The 23,137-nt window shown below is 43.3% G+C and overlaps 1 protein-coding gene across 13 annotated transcripts in view; it reads right to left on the reverse strand.

The window, feature by feature from the left end:
- Positions 1 to 23,137, reverse strand: part of epb41l3b (erythrocyte membrane protein band 4.1-like 3b) — a 97,589-nt gene that overhangs the window by 25,920 nt on the left and 48,532 nt on the right. For 10 of the 13 annotated variants that reach the window (XM_034184026.1, XM_034184027.1, XM_034184028.1 and 7 more), the window contains 6 exons: positions 22,911 to 23,129; positions 18,556 to 18,643; positions 9,773 to 9,817; positions 9,074 to 9,226; positions 4,420 to 4,517; positions 3,914 to 4,089 (listed from right to left, as the gene is read on the reverse strand). In XM_034184026.1, the coding sequence (XP_034039917.1) occupies positions 3,914 to 4,089; positions 4,420 to 4,517; positions 9,074 to 9,226; positions 9,773 to 9,817; positions 18,556 to 18,643; positions 22,911 to 23,129 (779 nt within the window). The remainder of the gene's footprint in view (positions 1 to 3,913; positions 4,090 to 4,419; positions 4,518 to 9,073; positions 9,227 to 9,772; positions 9,818 to 18,555; positions 18,644 to 22,910; positions 23,130 to 23,137) is intronic. The other 3 variants (XM_034184033.1, XM_034184037.1, XM_034184029.1) reach the window with 1 other exon arrangement.

Below are 23,137 nucleotides of genomic sequence, written 5' to 3' on the forward strand. Positions count from 1 at the left end.
TTTCCGTAAGTTGACAGTGATTGAAGGAATCTATACTCATCAAAAATATAAACGCAACACTTTTGGTTTTGCTCCCATTTTGTATGAGATGAACTCAAAGATCTAAAACTTTTTCCACATACACATTATCACCATTTCCCTCAAATATTGTTCACAAACCAGTCTAAATCTGTGATAGTGAGCACTTCTCCTTTGCTGAGATGATCCATCCCACCTCACAGGTGTGCCATACCAAGATGCTGATTAGACACCATGATTAGTGCACAGGTGTGCCTTAGACTGTCCACAATAAAAGGCCACTCTGAAAGGTGCAGTTTTGTTTTATTGGGGGGGATACCAGTCAGTATCTGGTGTGACCACCATTTGCCTCATGCAGTGCAACACATCTCCTTCGCATAGAGTTGATCAGGCTGTCAATTGTGGCCTGTGGAATGTTGGTCCACTCCTCTTCAATGGCTGTGCGAAGTTGCTGGATATTGGCAGGAACTGGTACATGCTGTCGTATACGCCGGTTCAGAGCATCCCAAACATGCTCAATGGGTGACATGTCCGGTGAGTATGCCGGCCATGCAAGAACTGGGACATTTTCAGCTTCCAAGAATTGTGCACAGATCCTTGCAACATGGGGCTGTGCATTATCCTGCTGCAACATGAGGTGATGTTCTTGGATGTATGGCACAACAATGGGCCTCAGGATCTCGTCACGATATCTCTGTGCATTCAAAATGCCATCAATAAAATGCACCTGTGTTCTTCGTCCATAACAGATGCCTGCCCATACCATAACCCCACCGCCACCATGGGCCACTCGATCCACAACATTGACATCAGAAAACCGCTCACCCACACGACGCCACACACGCTGTCTGCCATCTGCCCGGGACAGTGTGAACCGGGATTCATCCGTGAAGAGAACACCTCTTCAACGTGCCAAACGCCAGGGAATGTGAGCATTTGCCCACTCAAGTTGGTTACGACAACGAACTGGAGTCAGGTCGAGACCCCGATGAGGATGACGAGCATGCAGATGAGCTTCCCTGAGAGGGTTTCTGACAGTTTTGCAGAAATTCTGTGGTTATGCAAACCGATTGTTTCAGCAGCTGTCCGAGTGGCTGGTCTCAGACGATCTTGGAGGTGAACATGCTGGATGTGGAGGTCCTGGGCTGGTGTGGTTACACGTGGTCTGCGGTTGTGAGGCTGGTTGGATGTACTGCCAAATTCTCTGAAACACCTTTGGAGACGGCTTATGGTAGAGAAATGAACATTCAATACACGAGCAACAGCTCTGGTTGACATTCCTGCTGTCAGCATGCCAATTGCACGCTCCCTCAAATCTTGCGACATCTGTGGCATTGTGCTGTGTGATAAAACTGCACCTTTCAGAGTGGCCTTTTATTGTGGACAGTCTAAGGCACACCTGTGCACTAATCATGGTGTCTAATCAGCATCTTGATATGGCACACCTGTGAGGTGGGATGGATTATCTCAGCAAAGGAGAAGTGCTCACTATCACAGATTTAGACTGGTTTGTGAACAATATTTGAGTGAAATGGTGATATTGTGTATGTGGAAAAAGTTTTAGATCTTTGAGTTCATCTCATACAAAATGGGAGCAAAACCAAAAATGTTGCGTTTATATTTTTGTCGAGTGTATATGCAGAATTATCGAAAAAGTTTTTCAAGCAATAAACTGAGATGTGTGCAAAATTTAGAGGATGTGGCCAATAGTGACCATCTATTGGTCTATTGGTCATTGCAACTATTGGTAATTTTTTAAAAGTAGGTCAAGGTCACCGGCCTTCAAACCCATGCGAAGTACTCTTCCAAGGCATGAACCCACCAAATATGAAGTTTTTGCAAGCAATAGGTGCAGAGGTACATTGCGGCGAACAAATTTCAGGCGAAGGATTTGACAGTTGTGACCACTGGTGACCTTGAAAAGTAGGTCAAGACCACTGGTGACCTTGAAAAGTAAGTCAAGGCCACTGACCTTCGAACCCATGCGAAGTACTCCTTCAAGGCATGTACCCATCAAATATGAAGTTTCTATGAGCAACGGGTGCTGAGCTACACTGCGGCAAAGGATTTGACAGTTGTGACCATTGGTGACCTTGGAAAGTAGGTCAAGGTCACCACCCTTCGAACCCATGCAAAGTACTCCTCCAAGGCAAATATCCACCAAATATTAAGTTTCTGTGAGCAATAGGTGCTGAGCTACGTTGCGGCAAAGGATTTGGCAGTTGTGACCACTGGTGACCTTGGAAAGTAGGTCAAGGTCCCCAGCCTTCAAACCCATGCGGAGTACTGCTCCAAGGCAAATACCCACCAAATATGAAGTTTCTGTGAGCAAAAGTTGCCAAGCTATGTTGCGGCAAAGGATTTGACAGTTGTGACCAATGGTGACCTTCAAAAGTATGTCAAGGTCGCTGGCCTTCGAACCCATGCGAAGTACTCCTCCAAGGCATGTACCACCAAATATGAAGTTTCTGTGAGCAATAGGTGCCGTGCTACATTGCGGCGAACGAACTGTGGCCAGGCAGACGGATGGACGGACAGACAGACGGAAGGACAACCCGGATGCTAAACGCCTGCCTCCCGGTGCAAGTGCCGCACAGGGCATAAAAGAGCCTATATATTTGTAAAACATAATAGTTAACCTTATCTTAGCTATCCTCTTCATTACTGTTTTGGCTGTCCCACAGAGTACAAATGAGTGGAGTGCCAACTAGTAAGGGCAAATTTCCTCTATTTATGCATGGTGTTTCAGTTTGAGAACAAGATTTATTAATTTATTAAAGACCCAGCTTGTTCTTTTCATTCAGATCTTTTTGTTTTATGGCAGTTGGCATGCATCTTAATGGTGCATTACTATCCACCTTCTGCTCTGGTGTGTGAATCATATTATCACTTTCTGATCTGTATAGAGGAGCGGCTCGTCATGCATGTAGATGCTGTCATCTTGTAGCCATAGATGATAATGTAGTAATTTTCATACAAGTCACTTTGAAATAGAAGATATAAGTTGTAAGGCTAGCAAAATAAGTTTTTTATTTTTTAAAAAGCAACTTATCACCCAGAAAACAGAGTAACTGCATACTTTTATTTGATATTTCCTCTTTTGGCTGCTCCCATTAGGTGTTACCACAGCAGGTCAACTGTTTCCACCTCACTCTGTCCTCTGCATCTCCCTCTGTCACACCAAACACCTGCATGTCCTCCTTCAGCACATCCATAAACCTCCTCTTTGTCCTCCCTCTTCTACTCCTGCCTGATGGCTCCATCCTCAGCATCCTTCTCCCTATATATCCTGGGTCCCTCCTCTACACATGTCCAAACCATCTCAATCTCACCTCCCTGACTGTCTCCAAACCGTCTCACCTCAGCCGTCCCTCTAATATGTTCTGTCACTGTCTCTAAGTCGTACAACATAGCTGGTCTCACTACTGTGTTGTAGACTTTCTCTTTCACTCTTGCTGATATTGTTCAGTCACAAATCACTCCCGCCACCTTTCGCCACCCTGCCTGCACTCTCTTCTTCACCTCTCTACCACTCTCTCCATTACGTTGGATAGCTGACCCCACATATTTAAACTTATCTACCTTAGCCATCTCTACTCCTTGTAACCACACTATTCCACTGAGCTCCCTCTCATTTCCGCACACGGGTACAAGTCTTGCTCCAACTGACTTTCATTCACCTTCTCTCCAGAGCAGATCTCCACCTCTCCAGGGTCATCTCAACCTGCTCTCTGCTCTCATTACAGATCACAATGTCATCAACAAGTATCACAGTTCAAGAAATTGTGACTTGTGGAGAGATGGACAGACTGATTTCTATATACCCCCGAAATCACTGCTTGACCAAGAACTCCACAACCAAAAATCCAATTCATTGAAAGTCTGAGACACTTACCTCCGTCTAAGCTGCGGGACATGTTGTAGCGTTTGCTAGAGGAGCGCTCGAAGTAGGGAGCAGGTCTGATGATCTGAGAACTGGCCCTGCGGGTTTGAGCCTGTGTTCTGCCGCTGTAGCGGAATTTGGAGCCAAGGCTTAGGAACTTCTTTGGGGGCACCTCAGGGGACACAAGCCTGCCATGTTTTCAAACAGACACATTCATCAAAATGGGGGTAGGGGAGGTGTTTCACCCTTGGAGTTGGCTCACTACTCGAACCAACCCAAGAGAGCAATTTTCTGCTTAGAACTACAAAAGATAACTTTGTCTGTTGTCCAGAGGGCAATTATTAACATTCGGAATATTGTGTCAAGTGATTATCAAGGGGAGCATGACTGATTACTCCAAATAGTCAAAAAGCTGACAAAGAAACATGTTGGTGAGATCAAACATTAAAGGAAACAAACTATTTTCTGCCACCTTCATAAAAATAGCTGTCCATCAAACATCTTCCACGACACCTTACCTGAAGAAGGTATGGTGCTCAACACAGACCTTCCAGAGCCTTTTGGCAGCACGATGATTTGGAAGCTTGAAACCAATTGTGCTTTCAAACTGCTCAAACTGCAAAAGACATAAAATACTGCAGTCAGGCGTGTATGAAGTCCCAACCTCAAAACACTGTGCTTTGCTTTTGTCATTTCATTCTTTTTCTACTGACGTGTGCATTGCTGTCAATTAATATTTCAATGCTGTTTGTTTACGGATTTACTAGATCTTTCTGATTGGAGGTCACCCACCACTTTAATCATATCTTAGATCTTGTTCTGACTTATGGTATGGAAATAGAAGACTTAACAGTATTCCCTGAAAACTCCCTTCTGTCTGATCATTTCTTAATAACATTTACATTTACTCTGATGGACTACCCAGCAGTGGGGAATAAGTTTCATTACACTAGAAGTCTTTCAGAAAGCGCTGTAACTAGGTTTAAGGATATGATTCCTTCTTTATGTTCTCTAATGCCATATACCAACACAGTGCAGAGTAGCTACCTAAACTCTGTAAGGGAGATAGAGTATCTCGTCAATAGTTTTACATCCTCATTGAAGACAACTTTGGATGCTGTAGCTCCTCTGAAAAAGAGAGCTTTAAATCAGAAGTGTCTGACTCCGTGGTATAACTCACAAACTCGTAGCTTAAAGCAGATAACCTGTAAGTTGGAGGGGAAATGGCGTCTCACTAATTTAGAAGATCTTCACTTAGCCTGGAAAAAGAGTCTGTTGCTCTATAAAAAAGCCCTCCGTAAAGCTAGGACATCTTTCTACTCATCACTAATTGAAGAAAATAAGAACAACCCCAGGTTTCTTTTCAGCACTGTAGCCAGGCTGACAAAGAGTCAGAGCTCTATTGAGCTGAGTATTCCATTAACTTTAACTAGTAATGACTTCATGACTTTCTTTGCTAACAAAATTTTAACTATTAGAGAAAAAATTACTCATAACCATCCCAAAGACATATCGTTATCTTTGGCTGCTTTCAGTGATGCCGGTATTTGGTTAGACTCTTTCTCTCCGATTGTTCTGTCTGAGTTATTTTCATTAGTTACTTCATCCAAACCATCAACATGTTTATTAGACCCCATTCCTACCAGGCTGCTCAAGGAAGCCCTACCATTATTTAATGCTTCGATCTTAAATATGATCAATCTATCTTTGTTAGTTGGCTATGTACCACAGGCTTTTAAGGTGGCAGTAATTAAACCATTACTTAAAAAGCCATCACTTGACCCAGCTATCTTAGCTAATTATAGGCCAATCTCCAACCTTCCTTTTCTCTCAAAAATTCTTGAAAGGGTAGTTGTAAAACAGCTAACTGATCATCTGCAGAGGAATGGTCTATTTGAAGAGTTTCAGTCAGGTTTTAGAATTCATCATAGTACAGAAACAGCATTAGTGAAGGTTACAAATGATCTTCTTATGGCCTTGGACAGTGGACTCATCTCTGTGCTTGTTCTGTTAGACCTCAGTGCTGCTTTTGATACTGTTGACCATAAAATTTTATTACAGAGATTAGAGCATGCCATAGGTATTAAAGGCACTGCGCTGCGGTGGTTTGAATCATATTTGTCTAATAGATTACAGTTTGTTCATGTAAATGGGGAATCTTCTTCACAGACTAAAGTTAATTATGGAGTTCCACAAGGTTCTGTGCTAGGACCAATTTTATTCACTTTATACATGCTTCCCTTAGGCAGTATTATTAGACGGTATTACTTAAATTTTCATTGTTACGCAGATGATACCCAGCTTTATCTATCCATGAAGCCAGAGGACACACACCAATTAGCTAAACTGCAGGATTGTCTTACAGACATAAAGACATGGATGACCTCTAATTTCCTGCTTTTAAACTCAGATAAAACTGAAGTTATTGTACTTGGCCCCACAAATCTTAGAAACATGGTGTCTAACCAGATCCTTATTCTGGATGGCATTACCCTGACCTCTAGTAATACTGTGAGAAATCTTGGAGTCATTTTTGATCAGGATATGTCATTCAAAGCGCATATTAAACAAATATGTAGGACTGCTTTTTTGCATTTACGCAATATCTCTAAAATCAGAAAGGTCTTGTCTCAGAGTGATGCTGAAAAACTAATTCATGCATTTATTTCCTCTAGGCTGGACTATTGTAATTCATTATTATCAGGTTGTCCTAAAAGTTCCCTAAAAAGCCTTCAGTTAATTCAAAATGCTGCAGCTAGAGTACTGACGGGGACTAGAAGGAGAGAGCATATCTCACCCATATTGGCCTCTCTTCATTGGCTTCCTGTTAATTCTAGAATAGAATTTAAAATTCTTCTTCTTACTTATAAGGTTTTGAATAATCAGGTCCCATCTTATCTTAGGGACCTCGTAGTACCATATCACCCCAATAGAGCGCTTCGCTCTCAGACTGCAGGCTTACTTGTAGTTCCTAGGGTTTGTAAGAGTAGAATGGGAGGCAGAGCCTTCAGCTTTCAGGCTCCTCTCCTGTGGAACCAGCTCCCAATTCAGATCAGGGAGACAGACACCCTCTCTACTTTTAAGATTAGGCTTAAAACTTTCCTTTTTGCTAAAGCTTATAGTTAGGGCTGGATCAGGTGACCCTGAACCATCCCTTAGTTATGCTGCTATAGACGTAGACTGCTGGGGGGTTCCCATGATGCACTGTTTCTTTCTCTTTTTGCTCTGTATGCACCACTCTGCATTTAATCATTAGTGATTGATCTCTGCTCCCCTCCACAGCATGTCTTTTTCCTGGTTCTCTCCCTCAGCCCCAACCAGTCCCAGCAGAAGACTGCCCCTCCCTGAGCCTGGTTCTGCTGGAGGTTTCTTCCTGTTAAAAGGGAGTTTTTCCTTCCCACTGTAGCCAAGTGCTTGCTCACAGGGGGTCGTTTTGACCATTGGGGTTTTACATAATTATTGTATGGCCTTGCCTTACAATATAAAGCGCCTTGGGGCAACTGTTTGTTGTGATTTGGCGCTATATAAAAAAATTGATTGATTTCTTTCTTTTTGTTTTTTTAATAATACATGAGTGTCAGGATTTTCTGCAACAAATTAATATGATTAGAAAATACTGATATCTTTTTTTGCAAAGATCAAATATTCTTTGCAGAATGTGTTTTTTGCATTTTATTTAACACTATTTGTTCATTCTCTCTATAAGTGTGGCACAGTCACAAAATACTGAGTGGGCTGTGATGGTTTTCAACAAACACTGATCAAATCCCTATAAAATACGAGGTATCTTATAAAACTAACCGGCAGTTTTATAAAAAAAAAAAAACTATATGGATTTGATTGACATGGGATTACACCAATCATGCTTGAACCCTAGTGCGCCTGCGTGAGTTTTTTCCACACGTGTCGGTGACGTCATTTCCCTGTGGGCAGGCCTTGAGTGAGATGTGGTCCCGCCCTCTCGGCTGAATTCCTTTGTTTCATACGCTGCTCGAGATGGCGCGCGTTGCTTTATCAAACTTTTTTCTGGACCTGTGAGGAATATCCGAGTGGACACTATTTGAGAAATTCAGCTGGTTTTCGGTGAAAAGTTTAACGGCTGATGAGAGATTATGGGGTGTTTCTGTCGCTGTAAGGACTTCCCACGGAGCGGGACGTCCTGCAGCGCTTCCAGGCGACGTCGTCAGCCTGTTTCAAGCTGAAATCATCCTAATTTAAGACTCTGTTGACCCAGGATGTCGTGAGAGAACAGAGAAGATTCAGAAGAGGCCGGCATGAGGAGTTTATGCGGACATTCCACTGTTTAAGGACATTTTGTAATGAAAGACGTGTGCGCAAATTCACCGAGTCGTTTCCGTGACGACTCGGTGAATCTGTGTGCGCCGCAACAGGAAAAACACCTCCGTGTTGAAAACCATTTGTAAGATTCAGGCGGCTTTTGATGGCTTTCAACAAGTGAGTAACTGAGAAATTGTTTAACAGCTTGGGCACGTTCCAACTTTCCCGTTAAGGTTTCCAACGGAGGTGTTTTTCCTGTCGGGACCCCCCGCGGTCGGGTCTGGCCCGACATGCGACTCTGCCCGCACGTTCCTTCATTAAAAAATGTCCGTTAACAATGGAATGTCCGAATAAACTCCCCATGCCGACTTCTTCTGAAAGTTCTCTGTTCTCTGATGACTTACTGGGTCAACACATCCTGAAATGTGGAAGTTTTCAACTTGAAACGGTGAGACGCTGCCGCCTCAAAGCGCAGATCGTCGTCAGGCGCCGTGGGCCGTCCTTAAAGCGACACTAACAGACCAAAATCTCTCATCAGCCGTTAAAAGTTTTACTGTAAACCAGCTGAATTTATCGAATGGTGTCCACTCAGTTGTGCCTTACAGTTTTGAAAAAATTTTGATCAAACAAAGCAGCAGTCTGAGCCATTCCTAAATAATGAAAAAAATCGACGAGGGTGCGCGACTCCTCGCTCAAAGACTGCCCACAGGCGAACAACGTAACCGACAGGCCTGAAAAAACTCTTGCATGCCCACGAGGGTTCAAGCATGTCTGATGTAATCACACGTGATTCAAATCCATATGGTTTTTGAAAAAAATAATAAGGTCGGATACTTTTCTAATAGACCTCGTATATCAAAACATTAACATTTATTAATACATTTTTATTTTCACCTCGCCAGGCCGAATTTTGATGTAAAAGTTGTTCCTCTTGTAGGAGATCTTGAGGATTTTGGGCCAGGCAAACCTGTTGATCCGCAGCCTGTCTCTGTAGATGAGGAGACCGCTTGCACAAACTCCCAACATAATCTCCACACCCTCAGAGTCCTGGAGAAGACACAGATTGAAAGATGACAAAAATATACCAATAAAGAAGTGTAATTAAACACACTAAGTTGTTATTTCAGCAGAGCAACACAAAAAAAAGGAAGGCGATGACAATTATAATCTGCTTTTTCTTCATTTGGAAACTCCTATCCCGTAAAATGTTACAGCACGTGTGTGAGGAGCCAGTGCACAGGAGGACAACTCAAATGGAGCAGAGTCTCTGAACAGGGAAATGCAGCCAGGTACAGAATGGAATCAGGCAAATGGTGCGCTATTCTCCTGTATACAAGTTGTGCTGTTGAACAAGAACTCAAGGCAAAACTGCAAAAGCAACAGTGAAGTTTTGGGGAAACGGTGGTGAAGCACTGAATGAGGCACTTCACTGCACAAAGCATGAGATGGGCGAGTGGAACCACTGATCCGAAGCAGGAAAAGCCAGTCCTGTTCCTGAAAACCACTTGATATAAATCATGCACAAAGAACAACAAATAAATAAATAAACAAACAAAAACGCACCTCACGCGCCCACAGAAGACAACTGCTTACCTCACCCTCAGCTGGAGCCAAGTTTTCATAGAGACTCCCTATCAACTACGCATTTAATGAGAGAAGAGAGAAGACAAAACAGGGATGCTGGTCTGATATACACACGTACTCCAGTACTTACTGATTGTGTCAAAACTATAATTCGCATATCCGGCAATGAGCACTGATGTCTACTCTGATCAAGGCTGCTTCCTCAGCGCTTTTTATTAAAAAAATATATAACGTATTGGCCCAAATATAAGACAGCTCTGATTATAAGACAACCACCCGTGCCTCCACTCACCTTTTTCCAAGAAAGTTTTGGAAAAATAATTTCTGAAGCCCCCCCCAAAAAAATGCTTTTATTTTAAAATAATGCAAACAAAAGCACACTAAGTAAACAGTGGTGCAATAAACCGTGCAAACAAAACAAGCTTGTGTACTTTAGCTCCTCACATCAGTCAACCAATCAATTAGGAGGCAATTAGGAGTTATGATTGATGAAGGTTTTACATGGAAGTCACACATAAATTACATAAAAGGAAAGGAAAGATAGCGAAAGTTTTGCATAAAGTTAAATATTCATTAAATAGTTATGGATTATTAATATTGTACAATTCATTGATTGTTCCATATATGACATTGTGTAGAAATCTGGGGATCAACATGTACAACTTATACACAAGCTTTATTTATTTTGCAGAAAAGAGCTACAACAGTCGATTTAGAGATCCATCTAATCCATTGTTTATTAAGTATAGGGTACTTAAATTTCATGATTTAGATGATTTGAAATTACTACAAATAATGTACCAAGCGAATAACAATATCTTACCAATAAATATTCAAAATATGTTTGAAAAAAGAGTAAGTAGTTATAATTTGAAGGGCATAGAAGTCTTTAAAAAAACAAGATTCAGAACCAAGATAAATGAACGGAGTATTGCAGTGAATGGTGTAAAATTATAGAACAACCTCAACAAAGAAATCAAAGAATCAAGGTAACTTAAATTATTTAAAAAAAACGTATTAAACTTGATGTATTTCATAAGTATGAAACTATGAAATAAGTCAGTGGGCTGTGACAAAGCCAAAAATGTAATCTGTTAATAAGGTTTAGAATGTTTGAAGTTTAAAATGTAATCTATTAGGGAAGTAGTCTTTTAAATAATGGTTAAAATTAGGAAAGAAGTCGGTGGCATGTGACAAAGTCATAGAAATGCAATGATGTCGATTGATGATGCTTTGCAAGATTGTATTGTTAAAAAAGGAGCAGAATATATGACTTGTTCTTCCAAACTGCTCCTTTTCATTCAATGGTTTGTAATGTTTTGTTAATTTTGCTTTTGCTTTTCTGTTTTTTCTTTTAAATGAATGAAATAAATCCTCAAAAAAAAAAAAAAAAAAAATCTCCAAAAGTGAAATTTACTGTGCATGCAGGACTTTCTAGATGGGTAAATTCCCCAAAAGCGCCTCAGAGATTTCTGTGAAGGGATGAGAAAAACAGCTATGAAGATCTTAAATAGCAAAGTTAAAAAAAAAAAATCTTCAAGTATTTCAATGGCAAAGCAAACACAGTGATCCCAAACCAGCTACCACTGGATGCTTGTGACATCATGTTCATGAACTCTGGAGCAGAGTCTGATCTGAGAATGATAAAGACAAATGTAAATGGGGCACGGCGTGGTGCGAGTCAGCTGCTCTCTCTCAAGCTATGAGGGGCAACAGAGAAGTTTTGAGCCCCGCCCAGAAAAAGTAGGGCATGGTTCTCCATCTTTTACATTCTGAGAAACCAAGATTTCTCAACATTGCACCCATTGAGGCAAAATTTCACATGTTCAAGAAATGTTGGTTTCTCAGAATGCAAAAAATAGAAAACCACACCCTACAGTTTCTGGGTCAGGCTCAAAACTTTTCAATTGCCCCTCATAAAATTTCTCCTGATGCACTTGGCATGGGCCCATTTTTAAAATTTTGGCACTATAAATATTCTTGCGTTAGCGTGAATTTCATTGCCTGAAATTCACACTAATGCAAAAACATCAGTGCAACTGATTCTGAGAGAACTGTAATGACAAATAATTGCAATTTACTCTGTTATTTGAGAATGTTGTATGTTGATATTTGTGATTATTTAAGTTACATAGATAAATAACTGTTGACTGTAAAATTAAGGAGGAATATTTGGAACCATGAGTGTAAATTGCATCCCGACAACTTTCACCTCATTTCACTGTCAGATACTTGTGAACAAAAAGTATTTCATTCGTTCATTCATTCACCACCTATTGTTGTGGATGAATATGACATCTGTAAATCTAGTCGATGATTAAAAGAGCCTGTGTTTTTCCAGATGTATTTTCTTGGGGGAAAAAACCCCCAAAAACATTGGTCTTATTATACTTGAGCCAGTACAGTATATATCAAAACATGGAAGGGTTATTTTTCTTTCTTATGACAGCAGCTGTGCAGTCATCAACATTTTAACTTCTATGTTAAAATAAAAATCATTCATTCTCCAGCTTAGCTTCCCCAGCTTTGCTCCAAGTGGTCTACAACTCTGCTGTGATGCAGATGACACATTATTCCAGTCCTAGTTGGCTCCCTGTCAGTGTCAAGACTGCAAAGTTACGCAGCTGTCATACAAGGTCAGAGCTTCTCGGAATTAACAGCTCTGTTCTGCCCTCTGACCCCTGGGAGGAGCCTCATATCAGACATGTGGCTGTTCCAAGGTCATGGCTGTAAAATTATAAAAGAAAAGTGACTGAGCTTTCCTTCCCACTGTAGCCAAGTGCTTGCTCACAGGGGGTCGTTTTGACCGTTGGGGTTTTACATCATTATTGTATGGCCTTGCCTTACAATATAAAGCGCCTTGGGGCAACTGTTTGTTGTGATTTGGCGCTATATAAAAAAAAAATTGAATTGAAAATTGAATTGAATTGAGCTGTTGATGTTGGTTGATGTTGCTGCTGCTCAACTTTGAAACAGCTTATAATAGGAAAAAAAAAGCCAACTCCCTGCACAATTTAAAAAGCATCTTGGAATGCACTTCTCTTCTTTGACATTAATCTACATTTATATATTACTATCTTGTTTCTTCATTGTGGCTTGTTCCATTTCATTCCTCCTGACCGCCAGAGGGCGGTGCTTTAGTACCTGGATAACTACATGTTCGCAGCACAGAGGTCGAGAATATATACCAACAAAGTCTGTCATGAGTACACATTCCTAAACGCTGGGTGCGCGCCTTGCCGCTGCCCTGCTGGATATTTTCCTCTGTGCACATTAGCTGTGTTGTTTCGATGAAAGCTTGCTATTTGTTTAGTTGTGTCGCTAACCCCGTTAACTACGTGGTAGTGTGTGTATCAGAACCAGTATAGTGTACTGTGTTGGGCTTGCCATGAGTGTTTTCCACTCCTTGAAGTACTTTGTCTGCACTGCCGCCATTTGCTAAGTTTAACAGCTCCGCTAGCAGCTAGTGTTGTCGTCGTTGTTCTAAGTGACTTAGCACTTGGGCTGTGAGTTTTTTCGGCTGTGTGCATCGTGTTATTACTGTGGCTGTGAGTGCTTCACGCTCCGGGCCTCGTGTCGAGTCTGCGGCTGTGAGTGCTTCACGCTCCGGGCCTCGTGTCGAGTCCGCGGCTGTGAGTGCTTCACGCTCCGGGCCTCGTGTCGAGTCCGCCGCTGTGAGTGCTTCACGCTCCGGGCCTCGTGTCGAGTCCGCCGCTGTGAGTGCTTCACGCTCCGGGCCTCGTGTCGAGTCCGCCGCTGTGAGTGCTTCACGCTCCGGGCCTCGTGTCGAGTCCGCCGCTGTGAGTGCTTCACGCTCCGGGCCTCGTGTCGAGTCCGCCGCTGTGAGTGCTTCACGCTCCGGGCCTCGTGTCGAGTCCGCCGCTGTGAGTGCTTCACGCTCCGGGCCTCGTGTCGAGTCCGCCGCTGTGAGTGCTTCACGCTCCGGGCCTCGTGTCGAGTCCGCCGCTGTGAGTGCTTCACGCTCCGGGCCTCGTGTCGAGTCCGCCGCTGTGAGTGCTTCACGCTCCGGGCCTCGTGTCGAGTCCGCCGCTGTGAGTGCTTCACGCTCCGTGCCTCGTGTCGAGTCCGCCGCTGTGAGTGCTTCACGCTCCGTGCCTCGTGTCGAGTCCGCCGCTGTGAGTGCTTCACGCTCCGTGCCTCGTGTCGAGTCCGCCGCTGTGAGTGCTTCACGCTCCGTGCCTCGTGTCGAGTCCGCGCTGTGAGTGCTTCACGCTCCGTGCCTCGTGTCGAGTCCGCGGCTGTGAGTGCTTCACGCTCCGTGCCTCGTGTCGAGTCCGCGGCTGTGAGTGCTTCACGCTCCGTGCCTCGTGTCGAGTCCGCGGCTGTGAGTGCTTCACGCTCCGTGCCTCGTGTCAAGCCGACGGCTGTGAGTGCTTCACGCTCCGTGCCTCGTGTTACTATTTACACTGCGTGTGATTCACGCTTTGTCTTTCCATTTGTAACCATCAGGGCTTGCGTTAGCCATCTGCACGTAGCCCACAATGTTGACAGGGCCTTTGTTGCATGGCTGTAGTACCTGTTTGGCTCCCTTGAGCCCAGATGATGGACATATGTTTTGCTCCTCCTGTCTTGGGATCGGACACCTGAGGGAAGCCCTGACTGGCGATGCCTGCCTTAATTGTGCCAGCATGCCACTGGCAGAGAGATCTGCTAGACTTGCGGCATTGGAAAGTGGAATATCTAGTGCGACTTTGGCCTCCAGCCCCAGGAAGGACCCAAAGCGCCGTAAACGCCCACATGCAGGAGCCCCTTCTGCTAAGAAGGTTACTCATGACCATGCTTTGGCTGAAAAGGTCGAAACGTTGATTTCTGAGTTTGCTCAGATTAAGTCCTTGCTTCTGAATCTACAGCCTAAGGATGCAGTGACAGTTCCTGCTGTCCCTAATGAGGCTGATCAGACCAATGTAGTTACTCAGCAGGAGGACGATGTCGTGTCTATTGCTGCAACTGATTCCTTGTACATGACAAGTGATACAAACTGTGTGGAGGATGAGGATGAGAGGAATCTTTCTCCAAGCCATTCATTAGTGGGTTCTCATACCTCCGAGGCAGAGTCCATGCCGCAAACCGAACCTAGACTATCCTTTGTCAAGCAAGCTGTTCAGTTGGCTTTATCCAGGCTTGGGGTCGACAATCCCCCTGTGGAAACCACCGCTTCAAGTGCCTTTTTCAAAGTCACTCAGAAGCCTGAGTTCAACGTTCCAGTTTCACAACCATATATCGAGGAGCTCCACCGATGTTGGGCGGACCCCAAATCATTGACCCATCTATCACAGGACTGCAGAGCCCTTAGCTCTATGTGTGATTCAGCGCAGTATGGTCTGAACTGTATGCCTGCCGTTGACAGCATTATTGCGAACCTGGTTGTGGCTCCAGCTGATGCTGCTCGGCTGGATGCCCACTGCCCACGCCCTCAGTGTAGGGTCACTGATGACCTCCTCACCAAAAGCTATGACACAGCTGCTCGCATCGGTCGCCTAGGCAACTCACTGTCCCATTTAGCCCTTGCCCTCTCAAAGTCTTTGAGGGAGGCAGAGGTTGATGATGCTACGCAAAGTCTTAGTGATGCCTCACTCCAAACCTTTGCTTATATGTCCAGAGAGCTTGGCAGATGTCAACCCTTACCATAACTAGACGTCAGGTGTGGCTTGCGCAGTCCCCCCTTTCCTAATCCTGCAGAGGCACACTCCTTTCGCTGCAGGTTCTTCCAGGCCAAGTATTTGGACCTGCGGCCCAACAAACTTTAGAGCGTGCTGTCGAGGCTAGTAAATCTCGGCAACAGTTTGTTGACCTACACCGGTCTTCCAGACCTCAGCCAGTCAGACGTGCTACAGCTTTTCACTCTACATCCAGGCTTCCACCGACTCCCAGAGCTGCACGTGCTTTTGCAATTGAGGGCCAGCTCACCCAGCAGCCTGCCTTTCGTGAGCCTACGGGCAGACCCCCGAGAACTGAACGGTTTCGCAGAGCTTCCAGTAATCGCACCCAGAGGTCCTCAGGGATGCGAGGCAGAGGTCTGACTGCCAATGTTTGGCCCCCAGCCGTTTTTCACGAAATCAACTCAGCCACTGGGAGGCTCAAGTTCAAGACTCTAGTCCTGGAAGGTTTTAGCTTATCCCCTTTCGAACCAGTTGAAAGTGCTGATCTTAAATGGGTGTCAGTGAAGACTGCCTTTCTACTTGCACTGTCTTCGGCTAAGCGGGTGGGAGAGCTCCATGCCCTCTCAGTCGCTGGGGACTGTTTGCAATGGAATTCTGACGGATCTGGGGTTACGCTGTGGCCTAATCCGTCCTTTTTACCCAAGAGAATTTCAACTTTTCATGTTAACCAGCCAGTTTCCTTGGCTGTGTATGTCCCACATTCTGATCCAGGATTATCTGTTTCAGGTTCCCTGTGTCCTGTCCGAATGTTGAACCAGTACATTAGTGCGACTGCCAGGATCCGGAAAACAGATGCCCTGTTTGTGTGTTACGTGATCACAAAAGAGGCTGTGCTGTCTCAAAGCAGCGACTCTCGCATTGGGTCGTGGATACAATTTTACAAGTATACAGGTCCAGAGGTCTTCAGCCTCTTAAAGTTACGTGCCATTCCACCAGAGGGGTGTCCATCTCCTGGGATGCACTGAGAGGTGTCCCTTTGAGTGATATTTGTGCTGCTGCTACGTGGGCTTCGTCCTGTACCTTCACCCGCTATTACAGACTGAATGTGGCCGCTCCTCCTGCGGTGACTTCGGCGGTGTTGTCTGCCTCCACTCCCCACTGCTGATGCGAGGTGAGTGTGACTCTTCATGACCTTGTTGGTATTAAGTCATCCAGGTGCTAAAGCACCGCCCTCTGGCGGTCAGGAGGAATGAAATACAACGAGAGTTATGAATGTAACTAACTGTTTTGCAAACATTCCTTGCAAAAAGACACATAGGGTCAATGTCATGGCCTGCAAATAGTCCGGATCTTAATCCAATTGAAAATCTATACTAGTGATGTGTTGGAGCGTTCTTTTGTTTTTCATGATTCCATAATTTATTCCTCAGAATTGAGTGAGTCCATATTTTTTTTCCCTCTGCTTGGTCTAAAAAAGTAACCATTACTGACTGCCACAATTTTTTTTCTTGATTTCTTATAGTGTTTCTTAAAGCCAGAAAGGTGCCATTTGAAATGACTTTAGTTTTGTGTCATGTCTGTGATCTGCTTTTTTTCTACAAAATTAAACAACTGAATGAACATCCTCCGAGGCCGGTGATTCCATAATTATTGCCAGGGGTTGTATGAATTCCGGATGACCGCCAGAGTTGCTTGTCACTCAGAGTCTTGCGAGTTCATTCCGAAAAGAAGCGAGCGCTTGGTGCGTCTGGTATATAAAGACAACCAGTGACGTCACCCAGGTCACATTAAATGGTGTGACTTTGTTGGTATATATTCTCGACCTCTGTGCTGCGCACATGTAGTTATCCAGGTGCTAAAGCACCGCCCTCTGGCGGTCATTCGGAATTCATAGAACCGTAGTTACATTCGTAACTCTCGTTTTCTCACTTTGTAACTACTTTACACTCTGCTGCTTGCTGCTTTTTTTAAAGCTCTTCTTTCCTCTGTTGCCTGAGTTCTAATCACGCAAGTGATCCCATCTGACTGGCGGATTAGAAACAACGAGGAAACGATTCACATCACGTCAGGCTTCGCAGCCCCACCATTCCCACCTCTGCAGAAACAGCAATGTCAGTCAATCAGCGGGGACACATTAGAACACTGTGGCAGCCATGATGGTTCTGAAGCAGTGGGCGTGTGGTGCTGATGGCAAGCGTCACGAATTGCATGAGTGAAATGTGTGAGTCTGGCACGTAGGGAACACAGATGGTCATATTTTGGCACAGCATTGCACAATTCTACAATATCAACTTAATACACCAACTGTATGCCTCATTTATTTCCTATCTTGAGCACCATTTGTATAATGGGTTTACGCTATTACAAAAAATGATGGAATATTTATAGTGCCAAAAATATACATGAATCAGTAAAGAAATATTTATGGATAAATAAACGCAATAAGCCTTTGCTTGTGAACACATAGAATATTGAATAGATATTTAGAAATAACACATCTGATAATATGGAAATTAAATTAAATAAAATATACACAATGAATAAATCTAAAAACAAAATGCTCATTGCTAATTTTTCTTTATATCCCCTTATTCTCACTCATTCACACTCATCTTCAACTGCTTATCTGGGGTCGGGTAAAGGGGTAACAGCTCTATCAGGGGAGCCCAGACTTTTCTTTCCCAGGCCACATTGACCACCTCTGATTGGGGGATCCTGAGGCGTTCCCAGGCCAGTGTGGAGATATAATCTCTCCACCTTGTTCTGCGTCTTCCCCAGGGTCTTCTCAGATGGACATGACTGGAACACCTCCCTATAGGGAGGTGCTCAGGAGGCATCCTTACCAGATGCCTAAACCACCTCAGCTGGCTCCTTTTAACGCCAAGAAGTAGTGGCTCTACCACCTTATTAATTTCTTTATTCTACAACAGAGTTGTTTATATTTTTGGCAGAATAAATCTTCCAGTAACTGACAACTAAACGTTGATGGCGACAGCTCAGATGAGCTGTCACATTTTTAAAATCAATTTTGAAAAAACAAAACAAAACAAAAAAAACAACAAAAAACAAAAACAACTGGCTTGTGACTGACAACTTTCTAAAATTGGACTTGACTCACAAGTGATAAATTTGGGTTTCTTTAATAATCAAGTACTATTTGGGACCTCTAACCTTGGCATGGTGGAGGTCCACTCCATACATGGATAACTTCTTGGCATTTTCCAGAAAATGCATCTCTGCTTCAGCTGGTGTCATCCCTCTGATAGAACAGGACAAAAACAGGTCAGACCCTTTGATGCTTTCTGATGAGAATATGCAACAGTGGAGAAACACAAATTATACCAATAATCTAAAAACACCAAAACAAAAACAATGGTTATTCTCATTTAACTTCATTAACAGGGCTATTCCACAGGGCTCCATTCTGCTACAATCGCCCTCGATCCAACAAAGGGCAAAAATGAGATAAAACAGCTTAATCTGACTTGCCTCCTAGTAGGATGGCTTATAAAGTGCAGACCTGGAAACCCACCTGAAAATGAAATAATGGAGCTGTGTTCTTGGCCAGACATGATTGAGCTGTTTAATTTGAAAAAAAAAACAAATCTTCAAATAAAGCTTCAAATCTGTACCCTGATGGTGTGTGATCAAACAACAAATCTCATTTAAAGACGTTTGAACATGACTGAAGCTGTTAAGACTGCAAATACCCTGACATTACCACATACCATCAACGATTTCAAGAATCGGGATGAAATTTTTGAACACTTCAATAATAGGTTCCCAATTTCAAATCCGGTACCGGACATGGCTGTAACTAAATCAAATCAAATCAATTTTATTTATATAGCGCCAAATCACAACAACAGTTGCCCCAAGGTGCTTTATATTGCAAGGCAAAGCCATGCAATAATCACAGAAAAACCCCAACGGTCAAAACGACCCCCTATGAGCAAGCACTTGGAGACAGTGGGAAGGAAAAACTCCCTTTTAACAGGAAGAAACCTCCAGCAGAACCAGGCTCAGGGAGGGGCAGTCTTCTGCTGGGACTGGTTGGGGCTGAGGGGAGAGAATCAGGAAAAAGACATGCTGTGGAGGGGAGCAGAGATCAATCACTAATGATTAAATGCAGAGTGGTGCATACAGAGCAAAAAGAGAAAGAAACACTCAGTGCATCATGGGAACCCCCCAGCAGTCTAAGTCTATAGCAGCATAACTAAGGGATGGTTCAGGGTCACCTGATCCAGCCCTAACTATAAGCTTTAGCAAAAAGGAAAGTTTTAAGCCTAATCTTAAAAGTAGAGAGGGTGTCTGTCTCCCTGATCCGAATTGGGAGCTGGTTCCACAGGAGAGGAGCCTGAAAGCTGAAGGCTCTGCCTCGCATTATACTCTTACAAACCCTAGGAACTACAAGTAAGCCTGCAGTCTGAGAGTGAAGCGCTCTATTGGGGTGATATGGTACTAAGAGGTCCCTAAGATAAGATGGGACCTGATTATTCAAAACCTTATAAGTAAGAAGAATTTTAAATTCTATTCTAGAATTAACAGGAAGCCAATGAAGAGAGGCCAATATGGGTGAAATATGCTCTCTCCTTCTAGTCCCCATCAGTACTCTAGCTGCAGCATTTTGAATTAACTGAAGGCTTTTCAGGGAACTTTTAGGACAACTTGATAATAATGAATTACAATAGTCCAGCCTAGAGGAAATAAATGCATGAATTAGTTTTTTCAGCATCACTCTGAGACAAGACCTTTCTAATTTTAGAGATATTGCGCAAATGTAAAAAAGCAGTCCTACATATTTGCTTAATATGCGCAATGAAGGACATATCCTGATCAAAAATGACTCCAAGATTTCTCACAGTATTACTAGAAGTCAGGGTAATGCCATCCAGAGTAAGGATCTGGTTAGACACCATGTTTCCAAGATTTGTGGGGCCAAGTACAATAACTTCAGTTTTATCTGAATTTAAAAGCAGGAAATTAGAGGTCATCCATGTTTTTATGTCTGTAAGACATTCCTGCAGTTTAACTAATTGGTGTGTGTCCTCTGGCTTCATGGATAGATAAAGCTGGGTATCATCTGCATAACAATGAAAATTAAAGCAATGCTTTCTAATAATACTGCCTAAGGGAAGCATGTATAAAGTGAATAAAATTGGTCCTAGCACAGAACCTTGTGGAACTCCATAATTAACCTTAGTCTGTGAAGAAGACTTCCCATTTACATGAACAAATTGTAATCTATTAGATAAATATGATTCAAACCACCGCAGTGCAGTGCCTTTAATACCTATGGCATGCTCTAATCTCTGTAATAAAATTTTATGGTCAACAGTATCAAAAGGAACAGGAACAAATCGAATAACATACAAAATGACTATGAGTGGAATAAATAGAGGCTCAAATAAAGGTCAGCCAGACTAATCAGTTTACCTAAAAACACAAATCCAGTTACCAGACTGCAAAAGCACTTTTTTTTTTATCCTTTTCTGACTCAGGAGGAGAATTCGTCTGTGGCCAGCCAGCTTTCAGGCGATGCTGTTGTGTATCATACTGTTGCAGATTCTGGGAAGCTAATATCACTGGCCAGAACAAACAAGATCCTATATCTGCATTGGTCCAGTCCACCCAGCTGGAAACAGATACCAGTTTCAGCTGTGACTGTCGTCCCCACCGCAGGGAGTCGCCCACTCTCATCAATTTCACGCTACAATATCTTGGGATAAGCAGAGAACTGACGGTCCCGAGGGCCTGCACACACATATGTGACTTACTTCTCTTCAGGAAGGATGAACACCTGGGAGTCGACCAGTACAACCAGTCTGCCTACTGGTTAAGTGTTGTTCTTCCGTCTTCCCTGCTCAGGTTCTCTCTCCTTTTCAAACCAGACGGTTCTCCGACCATCAGGCCAGAGTTTATATTCAGGACACAAACACTGACTGTGGTGAGATTCTCAAAGAAACAGCACAGTCTGCGTGTTCAGAAAAAGACCTTCTAGACACACAAATTTGCTGTGTGGATCATTTCTACTGTAACTTATTTATTTTTTTTGGGGGGGGGGGGGGGGGGAGAGTCCTGCTTCCTAATTGTTCTCAAATGACAATTAAATTGTTGATTCAACAGAGCAACAACAGATAATTGACTAGAAGATCACTCGGATGCCACACACCTCCGCCAGGGTCCAACAGGTCTCTGTTTACATCTTTCGAAGTCATTGTGAGAGGGTTATTTCTTTGATGAAATTTCTGACACTCTTTGATCCCACTCGCTCATCTTTGATCTCAATCATCTTTGGTCCCACTTGCTGATCTTTGGTCCTTATCACTGATCATTGTCCCTGCTCACTCAGCTTTGAGCTTTACTGCTCGCTGATCACTCAATTTTGATCATTATCGCTGACCGTTGTCTTTAATCATTCATCTTTGAGCCCGATCACTGATCTTTGTCCCCAAACACTGATCCTTGATTGTGATCACTCATCTTTGATCCTTATCACTAATCTTTGTCCACAATCACTAATTTTTGATCCTAATAACTGATCTTTGTCCCAAACACTCATCTTTGATCCTGCTCAGTCATCTGAGCAGGGTTGAGCATGACTGATCCATCTCAGTCATCCTGCTCACTGGCATTTGATCCTGAACACTGATATATGTCCTCAATCACTGGTCTTTAATCCTGATCACTGATCTTTGATCCTGTTTGGTGACCTCTGATCCTGGCTGCTGATCACTGATCTTTGATCCAGCTCAGTGATCTTTGTTCTGCTCACTGATATATGTTCTTGATCATATGTCTTTAATCCTGATCACTGATCCTGTTCAGTGACCTTTGATCCTGACTGCTGATCACTGTCCTTTGATCCAGCTCAGTGCTTTTGTTGTTCAACTCTGATTGCTGATGCCTAAACCTTGCAAAGGAGATCATGTTTTCTTTCCAGGCTTTCTGTCTGGCTCTGATCATGTAATCAGAATCAAAGGAAACAAAATCAAGGGACAGAAGAGGCCTTTGATCTTTCATCCTGATTACATTGTTAAAGCAACGAGGATCTAATTTAAACACTAGAGATTAAAGAACTTAAAGGAGAGGAAAAGTGATTTAGTTATAGTACCTAGTTACTGTCAGTTACTCTCAGGTTAACCAGTTACTTTTACTCAGTTAAGTCCTTTAGGATACAGTCAGTCACTGTCAAATTACTCAGTAACTTTAATAAGTTACTTGCAACCAGTTATCATACTAACACTTACTATTACTTCTATCATTTCTCTATCCTATTCAGAAACTAGAACCTTTAACATCTATTCCTTAACCCTGATCTGCACCAGGTTTTATGCAGCTCCGCTTTGGTCCGAGGTTCACAAAGCTTCTCTGAAATCCATTCATGTCCTTCTGACGTATCCTGCTAACTGACAGATGGACTGCAACGATAACATAACCTTCTCAGCGCACATAATCAAATTCTGTGTGCATGATGGCCGACTAGAAGATTCTGTTCAGTTTCCATACAAGACGCAGAGACTAACTTGTAGGTCTTATGCAGTTCGATGACTTTCTCCTCTAGTTCTTTGGTCTGGTTGGGTGCAAAGCGCAGCTCACTGATGTAGTCGCTGCCCAGTTCCTCGGGGTCGTAGTCTCCAAGTTCAGACTGGACTGTGTAAGATCCCAGCACTGTGTGGGTCGCAAAGGAACAGGGCAGGCGACCAGAAACCACATCATCTCTCAGCTGCAGACACAAGTAGTACCTGTGAAA

Source organism: Thalassophryne amazonica, chromosome 12 (genome assembly GCF_902500255.1).
Source record: "Thalassophryne amazonica chromosome 12, fThaAma1.1, whole genome shotgun sequence".
Lineage (NCBI taxonomy): Eukaryota > Metazoa > Chordata > Actinopteri > Batrachoidiformes > Batrachoididae > Thalassophryne > Thalassophryne amazonica.